This window comes from Mercenaria mercenaria, chromosome 17, assembly GCF_021730395.1.
Source record: "Mercenaria mercenaria strain notata chromosome 17, MADL_Memer_1, whole genome shotgun sequence".
In the NCBI taxonomy this organism is placed as follows: Eukaryota; Metazoa; Mollusca; class Bivalvia; order Venerida; family Veneridae; genus Mercenaria; species Mercenaria mercenaria.
Genome location: NC_069377.1, coordinates 10762774 through 10781299, shown reverse-complemented (window position 1 = coordinate 10781299; position 18526 = coordinate 10762774). Strand labels below are relative to the sequence as shown.

The 18526-nt window shown below is 34.3% G+C and overlaps 1 protein-coding gene across 1 annotated transcript; it reads right to left on the bottom strand.

Moving 5' to 3' along the window:
- Positions 1-303: 303 nt before the first annotated feature.
- On the bottom strand, positions 304-18473 carry LOC123537332 (general transcription factor IIH subunit 1-like). Its single transcript, XM_045321015.2, has 15 exons — positions 18324-18473; positions 14668-14843; positions 13181-13382; positions 12646-12742; positions 10530-10592; positions 9870-9963; positions 9054-9203; positions 7790-7869; positions 7331-7463; positions 6955-7061; positions 4345-4551; positions 3427-3517; positions 2041-2156; positions 1308-1400; positions 304-856 (listed from the first exon to the last, which is right to left on the bottom strand). Exons 2-15 carry the CDS (start codon positions 14819-14821, stop codon positions 770-772), a joined length of 1674 nt encoding a protein of 557 aa, XP_045176950.2. The 5' UTR covers positions 14822-14843; positions 18324-18473; the 3' UTR covers positions 304-769.
- Between the last annotated feature and the right edge of the window lie 53 nt (positions 18474-18526).

Here is an 18526-nt window from a genome sequence, read left to right as displayed (position 1 = left end):
CAGTGCTCCCGGATTCTGTGCAGTACAAACATGTTCTCCACAAGTATCTGCCAACTTCCCCACATGAATCAGCAGTGGAGGTCGAATGATTTCAGACACAATATCTTATGAAAAATGGTGAAGTCAGTTCTGTTAATAAACATGTAGGTTCCTTTTTGGTCTGCTTCAATATTCAACTTTTAGACATACTAAACAATTGCTATAAACAATCTTGAAAAATGTCGTACATTTTTCAGTTTGATTAATAAACATAAAGGCTGCTTTCCATTCATTGTAGTAAGTTTAAGTACTATAAACTTTCAATACCAGAGATAGATTTTAATCTGAGATAAACTACTAGTATGTAATGCAATATTTACTTTCAACTTCCAGTAACAAATGTGTGTAACAACCTTAAACTGAAAATCTATGGTATTTATTGTCAATATTGCTGTGTCAATGTTTTATCAACTCAAGTCGATATCTTCACTATAAACCACTTACTATCCCTAAATGTTATATATATTCTCACATATATAAGAAATATCATTAACCTTTAGCCTGCTGGCAGCAATTGATTTTGCTTTTGTGACCAGTGCAGACCAAGATCAGCCTGCATGGATTTGCTGTTTGCTATTCAGTCTGTAAATTTTCAGTGAAAACCCCTTTGAATAAGAAGTGGTACTGCCCAAATTGAATGATGGACCAGTCCATTCTAGAAATTTAGCAGGCTAAAGGTAAAAGCACATTTTTATAACCATGTCCATCATTTTTTATCACAGATATAGCTTCAAGATTTCTTTGATTGTCTCCTGGCCTGCCAAGTGTCAAATTTGGTATATGCTGTGTTAAGTAGGTCTTGCATATGTCCTGTCAGCTGAAATGACAAAAATAATGAATATACCAACATATGTAAATTTACCAAGGATCTGTTAATTTTACTTGAAACTGTTAAAATACTTTAATGTGTTAAAAAAGTACAATTTCTGAATTTTTAAATAAACAAAACATGATAAACCTGATGGTAATACAGCCAAAAATATACAAACATTTATGTGCAAACAAACTGCTTATATCACTGAGTCACCTAAACAAATTAACCCTTGTTATCTGAGTTTCCTATGAAAGCCAAAGGGTTGTTATACCCACCCATTTTCCCACAATAGCTTTTGAATCTCATTTTTTATTTTTTAAATCTTATGACCTCTAAGACTCCAAAAATGGGTATCAGATATTTTGTCACATTTTTGTCTCGCATACTCGCAAAATACAGGTGAAAATTTATAACTGGAACTTACTTGGAATTAGTTATAAAAAAGATTACTTACATCCATACTATAATGATTTGCTTGCAACTTGTCTTTGAGAGGATTTAACTTTGCCATGTTAAATCGTTCTAATGTGGATTTCATTTTTACAACCTGTAAATATTCAAGGTCAAATCGCAAATCAAATTACCTGCATGCCATATGGAAAACAAACTAGGGAATTTAAGCTGAAAGTTGTCTTCTTTAGTCTTAATTATGAAGAAATCTTGAAATTACCTGAATCACCCTGGAACATCTTTCCAGGGAAAAGCCAGTGGTGCCTAAAGATATAAAACTGATTATGGAAACCAGTCTTAGAAAGCAGTCTTCTGATTGGTCAATTTCAATAAAGCGCTCAGAAATAGCCAAATCAGGTGCTGAACTTTCGAGACTGGTCTCCAACATATTCCCTGACAAAAATCAAAACTGATCATGTTTTATTGATAGTCTAGTGCTCTTTAATTAAAGTAACTCGTCTTCCACCTCAGATTCAAGTGGGAAAGTTGTAAGTTACTTGCAGAGAACAAATTATTATCTGTATTAAATCCAGGAAGTTAAGTTTGCTAACTCATTACCAATTTATAACCTAATCAGTGCTGACATATTGCTTTAAGTCTATATCAAACAACCCAATATGTTGAAATTTAATATACTTAAAACCAAATATGCTGAAAAAACAAATATGCTGAAAACCAGATGTTGAAAACCAATAAGCTGACACCATTTAAAAAAGATTACAAAACAACAATCTCACCTTTTCTTCTAAAAATTTGGATGATACAGGAAAACATGACCAGAAATGTCGCAGTAGTTCACATAATGCATTGTAATTTTGTTTCAACTCATTTTGCATATCTTCTGGAACCATTTCTGAAAACAATTTTAATGAATCAGTACAAATACTGCTCTGACAATCATGCACAGTCAATTTGGAAACTGCTTCATGTACCATAATTATATTCCCTAATTAAAACCCAGGAGATGGGGAATGTTTATTAAAGACCCAATTGTTTTACGGTTTTACTACATCCAACTTCTAATGAATAAATTTTAACTAGTATAGCAAACCATATTACTGGTATTCACTTATGACATAATTTCTAAAAAATATTTTTTTTATCGAAATATAGTGGGGGAGCATGTTAATAAGAAGGAAGCGTTACTTAGGGAGAACACATTATATGCAATTTTCTAAACTGATTAAGATTATCAAGGAAAATTCCTGTATAAACAGACATGAATTTTGACCCTGAACTTCCAATTTCTATGTATGTTTATTCTGCTGAGATTTTAACCACAGAGATACAATGCAGGTCATTTAGTGACAGCTTTTTAACGTTGAAAGGAGACTGCAGGTGCAGGTCTGGACATTATTTCCAGCAACTGAGTAGAATCATCAACCTTCTGAGTGCTAGCTGGAAGGCTTCCTCACAAAGCTGAGGGGAATCAATGACCTTAACCCTTATCATGCTGGACATGGTTGACTCTGCCTTTGCGGCAAGTGTAGATTATAATCAGCCTGCATATTTGTGAGTCTGATCAAAATCTGCACTGTTTGCCAGTATCTTTTTGGTAAGCACCTCTTTTAACAATTAATGGTACTGTCAAAATTGAAAGATGAGCAAGTTCATCTTGGAAATAAATTTAGTAGGGCAAGGGTTAAAAACTCTGCAAGAAAGACTCATTTTGACATGTGCATACATATATACAATCAAACTTCTTTCGCTTAAACTTGACGGGACCAGAAAATGTGTTGGAGTTATCTGTAGTTTGAGGCATCCAACAAAATATTTTATTTAGGGATTTTGCCGGGACTCGACAATGAGTTCAAGCAAATGGTAGTGTTTGAATTATCTGAGTCTGAGCACACAAAGTTTGACTGTACATGTACATGACTGAAGGACTGTACATGACAGAAGGACTGTACATGACAGAAGGATTTGTACATGTACATGACAGAAGGACAACACATTAATCAATGTAACTTCACAGTGAGTTTGTATAGTAATTTTATTTCTACATTTAAAACGCATTATACAGCTCATGCAAAACAATCTGTACCATCTTCAACGAGAAAAAGATTTCTTTCATTGGTATATCAGGGATTCAGATAACTTTCAAACTATCAAACAGAACTTACGATTTAACTGTTGCTGTGTGGTTCCCTGCATCAAAGTGCCACCTGGTGACAACTCTCCAAGAATACTGACAGCTGTGGTACCATGCATAACCTAAATATCAAATATTTCAATTCTGAGTTTGATAACTTCTACAGTAAATACCAGACACTAAACAAATATGGGAAATATACATTCTTGATGTCTTTTGTCACTTTTGAAAATAGAGCATGTTATGATAAATAAGATATACTGAAGCATTTTTTTTTGCTTATTTTACTTTCACTAACTCACAACTTTTGTCGTTGTTGGGTGATTTGATTATGGGAAATAATTTAACTGGAGGTCTTGATTACATTTCACCAGTACTTTGCCAGAGCATCACTGAAAACTGGAACTAGTATTTTCTTTATGATAATGGCACCCTCTGAGTGTTCCATACTAAAAGACTATCAAAGTCAATATTGTTTCTATGTTTCAAAGCTTTGTCAAATGACATACAGTGATGATACAGCCATTTTACTCAAATCAAAGACAAGAGGCCCATAGTGGCCCTAAGCTGCTCACAGTACCCTGACATTTTTTTTTGAATAATGCATGACACACTGAATCATGAATAGTAACAATTGTAAGTAACACCTGTATTTTGTATAAACTAGTGGCCTCTAAAAGGGACCAAGGCTATTTTTGGGTATATTTCTCTATTTTTTCTAGCACAAAACAAGCAGTTTCTAAATTCCATGATATTTTTGACATCATTTTCTTTGACTATTTTAGGTCTGTGCTATCTCCCAACACAATTATTATAGTTTCATGGTTGGGCAGACCCTGAAATATATCTGAAGAAAGTTTCTCACGAGGCAGACCCAGAAGTCACTGCACTGTCATGTTTTTCTGAATTATGTTTAAGTACCTTAATACAAGCATTACAAAGTTCTTACATGACTGAGATCTGGATACCACAAGTCTATTTCAGCAGACACTGAGTTTGTTGCTGAGATTAAATCCTCACTCGAAGCATAACGTGATGATGTTACAGGTGTCGGACCATGGAGATAGCGTTCCATTCGAGACAAACGTAGGTTCACGCCATTCTTAATTTGTTGCTCTTCTAAGTCGTCATAATGAAGTTTCTCCCTGATTCGTGCCTAGACAATATAAATGCAAAAAAATGCAAATTCCATAAATAATTATGGTAACGGTTCTGTAATAACACCTATGAACGAGAGGACCATGATGGTCCTGAATCGCCCCACATGACCCAGTTTTGAACTGAGTATGATGTCATTTTTTCTATTATTTGACTTAGTGACCTAGTTTCTGAGCTCATGTGACCCAGTTTTGAACTTGACCTAGATATCATCACGATAAAAATTCTGACCAATTTTCATGATGATCCATTGAAAATATGGCCTCTAGAGAGGTCACAAGGTTTTTCTACTATTTGACCTAATGGCCTAGTTTTTGAAGGCACGTGACCCCAGTTTTAAACCTGACCTAGATATCATCAAGGTGAATATTCTCACCAATTTCCATGAAGACCTCATGAAAAATATGGCCTCTAGAGACGTCACAAGGTTTTTCTATTTTTATACCTACTGACCTTGTTTTTGACCACCCGTGACCCAGTTTCGAATTTACCTAGATATCATCAAGGTGAACATTCAGACCAATTTTCATGAAGATCCATTGAAAAATATGGCCTCTAGAGAGGTCAAAAGGTTTTTCTATTTTTAGACCTACTGACCTAGTTTTTGACCGCAGTTGACCCAGTTTCAAACCTGACCTAGATATCATCAAGATGAACATTCAGACCAATTTTCATACAGATCCCATGAAAAATACGACCTCTAGAGAGGTCACAAGGTTTTTTTATTATTTGACCTACTGACCTAGTTATTGAAGGCCCGTGACCCAGTTTCGAACTTGACCTAGATATCATCAAGGTGAACATTCTGACCAATTTTCATGAACATCCATTCAAAAGTATGGCCTCTAGAGAGGTCAAAAGGTTTTTCAATTTTTAGACCTACTGACCTAGTTTTTGACCGCAGTTGACCCAGTTTCGAACTTGATCTAGAAATCATCAAGATGAACATTCAGACCAACTTTCATACAGATCCCATGAAAAATCTGGCCTCTAGAGAGGTCACAAGGTTTTTTTATTATTTGACTTACTGACCTAGTTTTTGACCGCATGTAACCCAGTTTCGAACTTGACCTAAATATCATCAAGATGAACATTCTGACTAACTTTCATGAAGATCCATTGAAAAGTATGGCCTCTAGAGAGGTCACAAGGTTTTTCTATTTTTAGACCTACTGACCTAGTTTTTGAGGGCACGTGACCCAGTTTCAAACCTGACCTAGATACCATCAAGATGAACATTCTGACCAATTTTCATAAAGATCCCGTAAAAAATGTGACCTCTAGAGTGTCTAGAGTGGTCACAAGCAAACGTTTACGGACGGACGCTGCGCGATCACAAAAGCTCACCTTGTCACTATGTGACGTGAGCTAAAAACAAAGTTTATTTTCATCAATCTTATTGCTGAGAGGAAGCCAATCTGTTTAAAATAATGACAAGTACTGGCAAATCAGTATTGCACTGAAACCACTGTATGTCATGTATTTATTAAAGAATCTGCACTTCCATATATTAACAGAAGCAAATATGACAATACTGAGCTGCACCATGAGAAAACCAACATAGTGGCTTTGCAACCAGCATGGATCCGGACCAGCCTGTGCATCTGCACAGTCTGGTCAAGATCCATGCTGTTCGCTTTCATAGCCTATTGCAATTAGAGAAACTGTTAGCGAACAGCATGGATCCTGACCAGACTGCTCGCATGCGCAGGCTGGTCTGGATCCATGCTGGTCGCAAACGCACTATGTTGGTTTTCTCATAGCATGGTTCAATCTGTTGGCAACAAATTCATGGTGGACTTCCTAAGTTCAAACTACCTGCAAACTCTAGCACAATACTGGGAAATCATTTTTTTTGGCATGAAATTTCAGGGTTTGGACTAAAAAGGCTATTTCTTGGGGGCTTTAATTTGATGATTTTAGAGTTTGAACATAAAATAAATAGGAAGTTTCTTTGTTTGTTCTGGCTGACACCTCCATGAAATCTACTTAAATTAGTTCCCAAGATTACTAATGATTTTACAATACTTTCAAGCAGACACATAGTACCTCCTTTTGTTTAATACTATCTTAAATCTTTTACAAGATTACAATTCTAATTAGTTCAGAAGGTGCCTCTCATCAGGGGTGGACACCTGGGTAGAACCACCGACCTTCCATAAGCCAGCAGGATGGCTTCCTCACATGAAGAATCCTACGTCCCAAGTGAGGCTCAAACCCACATCAGTGAGGGGCAGGTGATTTGAAGCCAGCGACCTTAACCAGTCGGCCACAGAGGCCCCTTTTTCAAAAATATATAAATTATATAAGTGTAATATACTTTATGATTTTTAATTTCAAATGATTTTATACCCCATTTCTTTTATTTTAATAGTTGTTAGACACAAGAGAGAAGACAAACCTTTTTCTGTGGAGGTTCATGGTTCTGTTCCTTACTGCTTTCACCATTTACCCGTGCATCTGTCCCATTTGGTGACGTGTGGTTTCCATTTGTTAGACCAGAATTTCCTAAATCAGTAACAAGTGTGTCATGTATATACTGTAATTTACCATTCTAAAATGGATGTTCTTATAGTGTTAGCATCAGAAGAGGATCTTACACAATGCAGGATCTGACATGAGTGTCTTTTCTAATTTATTGATTAAAATATAAGATTCTTTCACTGGTTGTAGGTGCAGATGGGAATTTCCGGTCTCGAGGGTAACTGTTTAGGTGGTTACGAGGCTCCAGCCTCCAGGCTCCAGCTATCAATATCAAAGAAGATTTAAAGTAATACCTGAGTCAGCCTGACTGCCAGCTTGCTCACAGGCTTTAAGCACCATAGATGAGTGGTGGTTGAATCTTCGGATCATGGTGCGGTTGGCTGGATTCATCGCCCCTCGTTTATCATCTCCTGTACCTCCATAGCCCTAGCATGAAAAATTGCATTTTAAAACTGATATGGAAAAACAGGATAAATGCATGGTTCCCTAACCAAATTTTGACTGTTAACAGATGTAACAGAAACTGTTCTACCATTATGACTGAAAAATAATCCAAGATGTATTTTCAGGCTTAGACCTGTCTCTTAGGTCAAATTAATTTTGTGAGTACACATTTAAATAAAGTTATTATTCATATCTATTAAGTTTTGCAAAAATATATCAAGAAAGATTTTACAGTAAATGCATTTCTTATTAACATGTATCAGACACTGTGAGAAAGATAAACAAATTCAGATACAAAGGGAACTTACCTCTTCCAAATTCCCATCTTTGTGCGCTGTTAGATCTAGTAAAGGGTCTGTATTTTTCTTTTCAACTTCTGTCTTGATTTCTAAAAAAAGACATATGTAACTGACACAAAATTCCTTTCCAGTTTTAAGGCATCGCCACAGTCACAACTCAGTATCAGTTCATATTTTCAGGCCGAGTATTTTTCTCTTGAAAATTGCACTAAAGCCTTAACAGCTGGTCAAATTATCATCAACATAAGAAGCATATGATGATTTATAGTACATATGCCGCTTGTAAAATATTTGAGTCTCGTTTAGACAGAAAATTTACCCCAAAATACTGAAATTTTATGTGCAGTAGAACTCCAATATAAAAGATATTACAAAGACAAAATTTAGTTAATTTCATAGTACAATATGTATACTGCAAACTCCTACGGATTTTTGTCGAAATTGTTCCTGGTTATTGCATTAGACACAAAAAGACAACCCCATGTCAATTTAATTTAAAATGTTGTTTGTTCATACATTACTGACCACAGGTAGCCAGGTAAACCTATACATAATCCTATAATATCACCTGTTTATATACATGTAAATTATGTGTGAACAGATAACACAAATTGGATAAATTGATGGTGTTGGGACTTCTGTGTATAATTCAGTAATCAGGTAAAATTTCAAAATAATTTCTGAAGACTTTATTCTTCACGGTCTGCTTTACAATTGGCTGTAATTATCTTTGAAATGTATTGAATATATATCGAGTTTGACTGCAGATAAAACTGCAAAATTTTGTCATAAAAAATATCGAATAAAGGCATAATACAGGTAGTGAAATGCACATCCTTCTATTTGCATATGTTCACATAGATATTTAAAACATAATTTTGACAAATTTATTGACTTTATAGTTACCAGTCATCTTTTATTTTTATGAAAATTTGCATGTAAAATTTTGAGTCAAATGGCTGCCACTGTAGGCGATGCCTTAAAGCTTAATAATTATTTTGACCATAGAATCAATCAAAAGACACATATTAGGTTACACGACTATTTTCCAGCTTTTGATAATGGAGGAATAACTTCTTCACATAAAAGAATTCTACACTGCCAGGAAAGTTTTAATCCCGCAGCAGTGAATGATTCAAAACCTGCAATATAAATCTCTCAGCCACAGAAGTACCTCTATCTATATATAGGTGAGCCGCTTCTTATTTGTAAACAAATACATCTCAAGTAATGAGACCTGTGAAAAGCCTAAAGCATAGTATGTGAAACAAACCTTCCTCATCCTTTTTGGCACAGTCTGAAAACAGATCTTTGGTCCCTAAAGTCATGCGGTCCCTGTGGAAGTAATGTGACTGGAAAAATCTTGTCCAGAACTCACTCTCTGTCATCTCATGAGGTACATACTCTGCATGTTTCTTCTTTACTGCATTGGAGAGAATAATATATATATAAACTTGGTCTTTAGTGCTGTATTTTTCTGACTTTCTGCCATTGTTTAAATTTTAAGTAAGGGTTTCACAGATCTAAATTTTACAGCTGGAATGGATCTAAATTATCAAAATGCTCACAAGCCTACTACACGACAAAGAAACCAACTGTTGATGCTTTTTTAGTGAATTAGTATGCCATTCCTAATATATGCATGAAATTTAGAAAAACTGGCATTTACTGGAAAAAAAACTGCACTTGTCAGAAAAGCATAAAACGTTTAGAGTAAGTAAAATAGTAAAAACTTTGTTAGTTTTATTGGGTTTACATGTAAATCACATCGACATATTCTAACCACACATGGCAACTTTCCACTTTTTGACGGTGAAGGAAGACCCAAGGTGTCCCTTTTGGCATTATTTCAGACACAGGCCAGCAACTGGGGCAGAACCCAAATGTTCTGTAAGCCAGCTGGATGGGGTCCTAACATGTAAGAAATCTACATTTCAAACCCACAGTGAGGACGGGAAGCCGATTCAGAGACAGTGACCGTAACCACTCAGCCATAGAAGCCCATAATGCAACACTACATATACAGTATGTTGTTTTAAATATGCCTTTAACACTGAACTAGTTTATCATTACTTAAATAATCATTTACCCATTGGATAGGTTCTAAATATAGACTCTAAGATATCTGCAGTGAGGTTATACTTCAACCCATTGCAGCCATCTGTCTCTGGTTTAATGTCAGCCTGAAATACAGGTTATTAATAATGTAATTTTTTTTCAAATATTATAATAAGTAATGCTGAATGGGACAATAATTTTATAACAAATGAACTTAATTATGTCTACATTTAAAACTTACAAAATTTCCAGTTTGTTTTTTGTTTTTGCTGGCTTTAACGTTGCACCAACACAATTATATGTCATATGGCAACTTTCCAGCTTTGATGGTGGAGGAAGACCCCAGGTGCCCCTTTGTGCATCTATTCATCACAAGTGGGTACCTGGGTAGAACTATCAATCTTCCATAAGCCAGCTGGATAAATCCAGTTTGTAAAGTTATATTTCCATATCGTTGGTTTTATCATTCTTAGAATCTTCCAGCTTTCAATGGCGGAAGACAATATGTACTCTTCTTGAAATTGTTTCAGGCATATGTGATAACCTATGTAGAACCACGAATGCAACATGCCAGCTGGGTGACTTCTTCACATAACCTAAGCAGGATACAAACCCACAGAGGTGAAGGGCAATAGATTTAAAGTCTGAGACTGTAACCTCTCAACCACAATTAATATGAAAACAAACTTACCAAGAATGCTGCAGACACACCAGTAGTTTGCTTTTGTTCAATTTTCTCTTTACTTTGATATTTCTGTAAAACAGAAAATGTTAATATTTCAAATTAAAATGTTCCAATCTCAATGCTAAAGGTTATTCTATATGAACAAAAAGATAAACAAGAGGGTCATGATGACCCTGGATCGCTCACCACAGTAATATGAGCTACATGTTTCAAATGTCAAACTGATGATAAAATATTAAGAAAGTCAGCAGGTCACATTCATGGTCAATGAAATTCAGTTTTACGATTTGTGTGCAAAACTGTGTATGTCATCAAAATTTCAAGGCTGTATCTTGAAAAACAAGAAACTAGGTCAGTAGGTCAAGGTCACAGTCAAGTGATATCATATTACTTGGGGTCATCAGGTAATTATAATTAAACAGTCTTGGAAATAGAATCAGATGATTTTTTAAGTATTTTTCCTATATAACTCACATAACTAAGTGACCCCAGGGTGGGGCCTCTTTTAACCCCAGGGGCATAATTTGAACAATTTTAGTAGAGGACTACTAGACAATGCATCATACCAAATATCAAAATCCTAGGATGCATGGTTTCAGACAAGATTTTTAAAGCTTTTTTCTATATAAGTCTATATAAAACTTGGGACCCCAAGGGCAGGGTCTCTTTTCACCACAGGGGTACAATTTTGAACAATTCTGGTCGAAGACAATAAGACAATGCTACAAACCAAATATCAAAGGTCTAAGTGTTGTGGTTTCAAACAAGAAGATTTTTAAACTTTTTTTCCTATGTTAGTCTATGTAAAACTTGGGACCCCCACGGCGTGGCCATATTTGACCCTAGGGGGATAATTTGAATAATCTTGGTAGAGGACCACTAGATGATGCTACATACCAAATATCAAAGCCCTAGGCCATGTGGTTTTGTACAAGAAGATTTTCAAAGTTTTCCCTATATAAGTCTATATAAACCATGTGACCCCCAGGGCGGGGCCATATTTGACCCTAGGGGGATAATTTGAACAACTTTGGTAGAGGAATACTAGATGATGCTACACACCAGATATCAAAGCCATAGGCCCTGTGGTTTTGGACAAGAAGATTTTTAAAAATTTTCCTTTCAGTTGCCATGGCAACCAGAGTTCTGCATGGAATTCAATTCTTTGAACAATTTTGAAAGGGGGCCACCCAAGGATCATTCCTGTGAAGTTTGGTGTAATTCTGCCCAGTGGTTTTCAAGAAGAAGATTTTTTTAGAAATTGTTGACGGACGACGGACTACGCACGACGCACGACTGACGATGGACATCAAGCAGTCACAATAGCTCACCTTGTCACTTTGTGACAGGTGAGATAAAAAGTGCAAGAGCTCTTAGTTAAACGCATATGCCCTCCCATGATGGTCTATCCTAGGAAATCTGACATCTGTAGGCTAAAGCATCCTCCAACTATTGATAAGAAACTGTTTGTAATCTAAAAATCACCTTAACTCTTGATGTAGAAAACTTCCAACAAATTAGTGGTCATCTACTTACAACAGGCAATCATTGGACCATCCTATGAACTCAGCCAGTATTGGCCCAAGCCTTCCCAAGTAATTGAGCAGGTACTGATTTCAGGTTTGAGGTCAATGTGACCTTAACCTTTGGCTTTCAGACCTCAAAAACAACAGGGTCATCTACCGACCAATGAAGTTTGACCACTGTAGGCCTAAGCTTTCTCTTGTTACTAAGCAAAGGCTGTTTTCAGTCTGAAGATCAGTGCGACCTTGACCTTGGACCCACGGACCTCAAAAATCATAGACGTAATCTACAGATGACAGGCAACCAACATATGAAATTTAACCTCAATAGACCAATTTTGCCAGTTATTGATAAAAAACCGAAAAGTCTATTGATAAAAGGACCAACATACCGACATCACTATCTTCTTCCAAGGTGTGTGTGTATAAAAATTCTTATCGTGAGACTTTAATCCAACTTCAAAGTCAACAGGCCTGCCCTTGACTAAAGTATGAAGTTGTTGGAATGAAGCCTGTGCTGTTATGTTACAAAAATCTAAACAAAGGAAACCTTACCAAGAGAAAATGATACAAGTGACTGGCATTATATAAATACTTACAGGTCCCTGAGTTGACCAGAATTCCTCAGCTGTTATCACCTGACTCACAACAAGATCTTTGTACAACTGAAACAACTCTGGATTCTCTTGTAGAAGCCTGTAAATGAAATAATATGCATCGCTCGAAGTCACAAGGTAATGAGCAAAATGCTTGAGCTATCCTGGGTGGCAAGTGATCCGAAAAAAAGAAAATGTAAGGAATGAATTGCTCATGTGACTGATGTGAGCCCTGGTGCTTAAGTCACTGATGTTCGAGTGTGCATTTCACTGCTGATGAATAATAACATAAAACAAAGTTATCTCCATTTATAGGGGGATGCCTCCAGAATGCACATCAAAACATTACATTTTTTCAAACAGATAGCAACATCAATAAAACTAGAGTTATCACATAAAAATATATCAGCTATAAAAATAAAGCTCCAAGAGTCCAATGCTCTGCCCCTACATCACTATGTGTCTTAAACAGAACTATGAGCTTTGAAATAAAATAGGACTTGTATGGTTATAAATACTTATGTTTCTTTAGAAATACCTGTTCTTTTCCTCTAACTCACTGCTCAATTTACGTCGGAACTTGGGTAGTAATTGTTGAAGTAGTTCTTTGACACTCTCCCTATCTGCCATCTGCGAGGCCCTCCCAGCTGGGTTATTGAACTGGAATGTATTTGCACCTCCATCGTGCATCACAAGCTGTAACTGTACTCGCTCTTTCGTGTCGGCTGAAATCTTCTGTGCTGTAATGAATGAAAAAGTTAAATAACTTAACATGCTATTAAAAAGGATCAGGTTTTAAAAACTGTAATTCTTTAAACAAATAGTTTCAAAGCTTTTATAAATTTTAAGACAAAAGAACATATACAAAAACTATTAACAAAAAGAAAATACAAATTTTCTAAGTTAAAAAGTGCCACAATTCTGACAAAATGCAAGACAGAGTAATAATTCTAGGCATATTCACTCAACTATCAATAATAAACAAGTACATGTATACAAAGTTTTAAAGTTACAGCTCTTGTAGTATTCAAGAGAGGTTGACCTAAACAAAAGAATTAATCAAGAAATACAAATATTCAAAGTTAAAAAAGGCAATAATTGTTGCAAAATGCAAAAGAGGGCTATGATTCTTGGCCTTCTTACTCAACTAACAATACTATATACTGATAACTGTACAAAGTTTCAAAGCTATATCTTTTATATAGTACTGAAGAAAAGAGGACAAGTCCCCACTACCTTAGAAACAACCAATCTGGCAATTTTAGATTGATCAATGTTATCTAGTTTTATAACCTCAGTCCCCAAATAAGAAGTTATAAGGAAACTAAAGAAGAATAAAACAAACACGTCATAACTATGTACTAAAATATATTGTAGTTTCACTTAACAATTTACATGTTATAGTTAAAGGAAAATTAGAAGTCCAGAAAGTGCAAGTATAATAATTTTCAATAATCTGAAAGTCACTTTTTAAAGATTATATAGCAAAGATGATCTTGGCATATCTGTGATCTAGGCAAATAAAGAAACCATAATTTGAAATCATTAACCCTCATCATGCTGGACACGATTGATTCTGCCTTTGCGACCAGTGCAGATCATGATCAGTCTGCACATCAGTGCAGTCTGATCATGGCCTGCACTTTCACCATTCATTCAGTATCTTTTTGGTATGCATCCCTTTTGAAAGTTAATGGTACTGTCCAAACTGAAAGATGGACAAGTTCATTATAGAAAATTAGCAGGGTAAGGGTTTATATAAGTGTGTTAGGGGGACTAATTTTCATGGATTTCATGGTCGTGTCAATCCACAAAATCCAATCCAAATGAAATTTCAATTTGTTTAATCTTTAACCTTAAAATCCATGAATTCATATCCCCCTAAAATTGCCATTTTGGTAAAGATACGCAATTTCATGCCTATAGTCCATTGAATCGATTCTACAGTACTAATGAATGTGGTGGATGTTGATGATCTATATAGTTTCTTCAGTATGATAAAGAACATGTACAAATGCTTCTTACATTTTATATCAGCATAGGCATGACTATATGAGAAGCTGTTTTTACTGGGCTGCATCCATGCCAGCCTTTCTCCCATCATATATAGCACACCGTCAACCTTCTTGTTCTTCACATTGTTCACTATCAACAAAACTTCTTCCGACTGACGAGACATTTCTGTTGATAAGTAACTGCCTCTGAAAATAACGTAGCAACACAATAACATATTTCAGCTAAGTATAAAATTAGTGACAAAGCCATTTGGAGGTTTTTAGAATTCATTCAACTTCTTGATAAAAACTGGTACATTTGTGCTAGTCAGACATTTTGTTTTAAATATATTTACCACCTCAAAGACCTTCTTTATTTTACTTTTCCATTTGACCTTCTTCTTCCAATTCTGAAAAAAACTGTTGAAGAACAAAACAAGAAAAGAGAAGAATTCCGAATGAAACCAATCTGGCCAACAACTTTGCACTGATCAGTTCAACCTTGATATAATGTTTACCTTCTGTAGAACAACACTGCATATCTACATATTTCATACACCTAGTCTGTACATTTACTGACTGAGAAATCTTTACCTTCATGGACTGTCTGACTTTATATATGGGACTGGGATTGTCTTTAAAAACGCTGATATCCTGGACCTGGTTATTGTTGCCAGAAATAAGAAAGAGCAAGACTAACAAAACAAAATGAAACTATGACAATCTGACAAACTTAATACTACAAACAAATTAAATTTTATCTTTTCATCCGGTGTATATAAATACCGAAAGACACCGAAAAACAGAAAGACACCAAAAACCACTATAAAACATATAAAAAAAAAGACTTAAATAAGATGTATTAGACATAAACTACAAATGTATGGTGTTATATTATATTTATATTACATTTGATGACAAAATAGATTGTGCAAATAAAATCTAAATCATCATAAAAGTGTCTTAAGGTAATGCGCTATGTAGCTCGATACCGAAAGACACCGTGAATCACTTCAAATTCATATGAAAAGATTGAAATTAGATGTTTTATACACAGATTATGGTGTTATAAAATATTAAAATTATATCTTATGATGAAATAGATTGTGCAATTAAGATTTAACTGATCAGAAAAGTGTCTTTCGGTAATGCGCTATGTAGCTTATATATCACCGAAAGACGCTATTAATCAAAATTGATCTGTTTTCTCAATAAGTAATAGAAATTAGTAACGTCCAAACTAAATTGTTTAATCTGTCAGTTATTCACACCTTTGATGGCTTGTGTCAACAACGCCATTAATCAGTGTTGATTAGATTAATATCTTCAGGTAACATGCATTAATTGAGATCACCGTCAATTTGTAAAACAAAAATTCTGAAGTAACTTCTTTTTATTCACATATTCATTTTACTTAAAACATTTTCATTTCGCCCCACCTCAAATTTTCCATGTAATAATAATAATCAATGTTTATATTACTTTTTTCTCTCTCTCGAAAAAAAAAGAACATACACACGTCCTAGATAATTTATGCATTTAATTTTAACATGTTCTAGTATTAATGCTTACAGGTGTCTTTCGGAATTAAATTCAAATCTCTTTTAAAAGCACTTTAAGACTTTACTAAAGTGATTACAATGTTAATGGAATTTGTAAAATTTATATGTATATATATATGTGTGTGTGTATTTGTATATATATATGTATGTATATGTATGTGTGTGTGTATATGTGTATATATATGTAAGTATATACATATGTATGTAAGAATGCGATTGTGAATCAATTGAAAGCTGTCTATTGATTACCCTTTTCTTTTGCCTTGTATTTCGTTTCGACAAGGCATGAATAGAAGGGTGATATCCATCCATATGTTGTTAATGCCAAATTTTAACAAGATTGCGTCATATAGTTTAAATATAGTTAAGTATATGTGCACATAGTACTTGTAATTGATATTGTATGCACAGAAACAATTCCTGGTCATTTTAATATCGGCTGGTTATATTCTCGCTTTTCTTATCTTTGAAACTAAGTTGTACTTGTTTGTATCTTGTCATGTTAATGCTCTTTGTGTATATATTTGTATTTAGTTTACTTATTTGTATTGATTGTTGTTTGAATAATTTTGCCATGATGCTCTCCTATCTGAGGAGGTAATAAAGAATCTATCTATACAGTTAAAATTATATTTCACAGGTGTCTTTCTGTAACAATGCAATTAATAAAAGTCTGGTAATAAGATTGCTTGAATCAATTGATATATAATAAAACAGTACAATTTAGTAATCAAAGATTTTGTAAAACTAGTTTGTTAATTTTATTGTTGCATAAGCTGGTAATCGGATAATTAATAACTGAAAAATCAATAACTCCTTAACATAGAAAATCTGTTAATTACTTTCTTTTGGTAGCGATGTTATTTTACATTGATGCTGCTATCATAATATGTCTTTATTTTCCTGTATTTTTCAGTAAAATGCATAACATTTACAATGCTCACTTTCTGAATTATGAAACATATATAACCTTGCTTTGAGTATTAATTTTTTGTTGGCAACTTAAATTAGAAATATGCTTTTCTACATTTAGATAGATCTACCTGTAAAGTTTTAATTTTCATTTTAGTTCATTACATTTAATGTAGCAATTATACTTCTTACGAATTGAAGTCTTTATCACTTGCATTGAAATTTAAGGAACTCTAGGAATTTCATTAATACATATGAGAGCTACTGACAACTTACGCTGTATGTTAACTGCTCGTTCATGCAGTCGGACAGTTAAATGCAAAGATAATACTAAGATACTACATTTCAATAGTGATAAATATTTAGGTTTTTTTTCTTCTTTTTTTTTGAGAAAAATATAATATTAACATTATTATCAAATGAAATAATTGAGATGGAGCAAAATGAGAATGTTTTAAGTAAAACAGATATATGAACAAAAAGGAGTTACTTCAGAAAATACTTTTTTTACAAACTGACGGTGATCTCAATTAATGCATGTTACCAGAAGATATTAATCTAATCAACACTGATTAATGGCGTTGATGACACAAGCCATCAAAGGTGTGAATAACTATGACTGATTAGGAGAAAACAATTTAGCTCGGATATTATTTGTCGAGAAAACAGATCGGTTTTTGCTGTATTCCCTTCACCGAAAGACACATTTATGATCAATAAAATCTTAATTGCACAATCAATTTCGTCATCAAATATAATTTCAATCTTTTCATATGAATTTAAAGTGATTCACGGTGTCTTTCAGTATCGAGCTACATAGCGCATTACCGAAAGACACTTTTATGATAATTTAAATTTTATTTGCACAATCTATTTTGTCATCAAATGTAATTTAAATATAATATAACAACATAGTTTATGTCTAATACATCTTATATAAGTCTTTTTTATATGTTTTTATTGTGGTTTTTGGTGTCTTTCGTTGTCTTTCTGTTTTTTCGATATCTTTCCGTATTTATATACACCCCTTTTCATCATTTTGCTACCTTTTTCACGAGTAGTTCGAGCTGGATCACTTATTAAAACATTTCGGACAGACATATCCGAATTTGGCACAACTTAATCGGACCTTTATTATTACAAATTCGTTAAACATTTCTCAAAGAAAGACAATTATTTCAATGGAATGAATAAAACAAGAATGTTATCTTACGCGTATGCTTTGTTAAACTGTATTTCTCATGTATTAATTGATAATATTCGATGTTGACTTTTCGTGCACTTTCAGCAACGGTGAAGGTACAGACTATTAACCAGACAAACTATCCTACGTAGTTTTGCAAAGATTTACCAATTAAATCAGTGAAAAGTTAGAACAACATGCTTCAGTTCAAAGCTAGAGTGTAACGTGACAAA

Bases quoted from the DNA above. Each gene is read 5' to 3' on its own strand.
- LOC123537332 (XM_045321015.2), bottom strand. From the start codon at position 14,821: ATGTCTCGTCAGTCGGAAGAAGTTTTGTTGATAGTGAACAATGTGAAG. The intron at 7,870-9,053 runs GTTTGTTTCACA...GTCTTTTTTTAG, and splicing joins TGCCAAAAAGGATGAGGAAG to AAATCAAGACAGAAGTTGAA. The intron at 7,464-7,789 runs GTAAGTTCCCTT...TTTTCATGCTAG, and splicing joins AAGATGGGAATTTGGAAGAG to GGCTATGGAGGTACAGGAGA.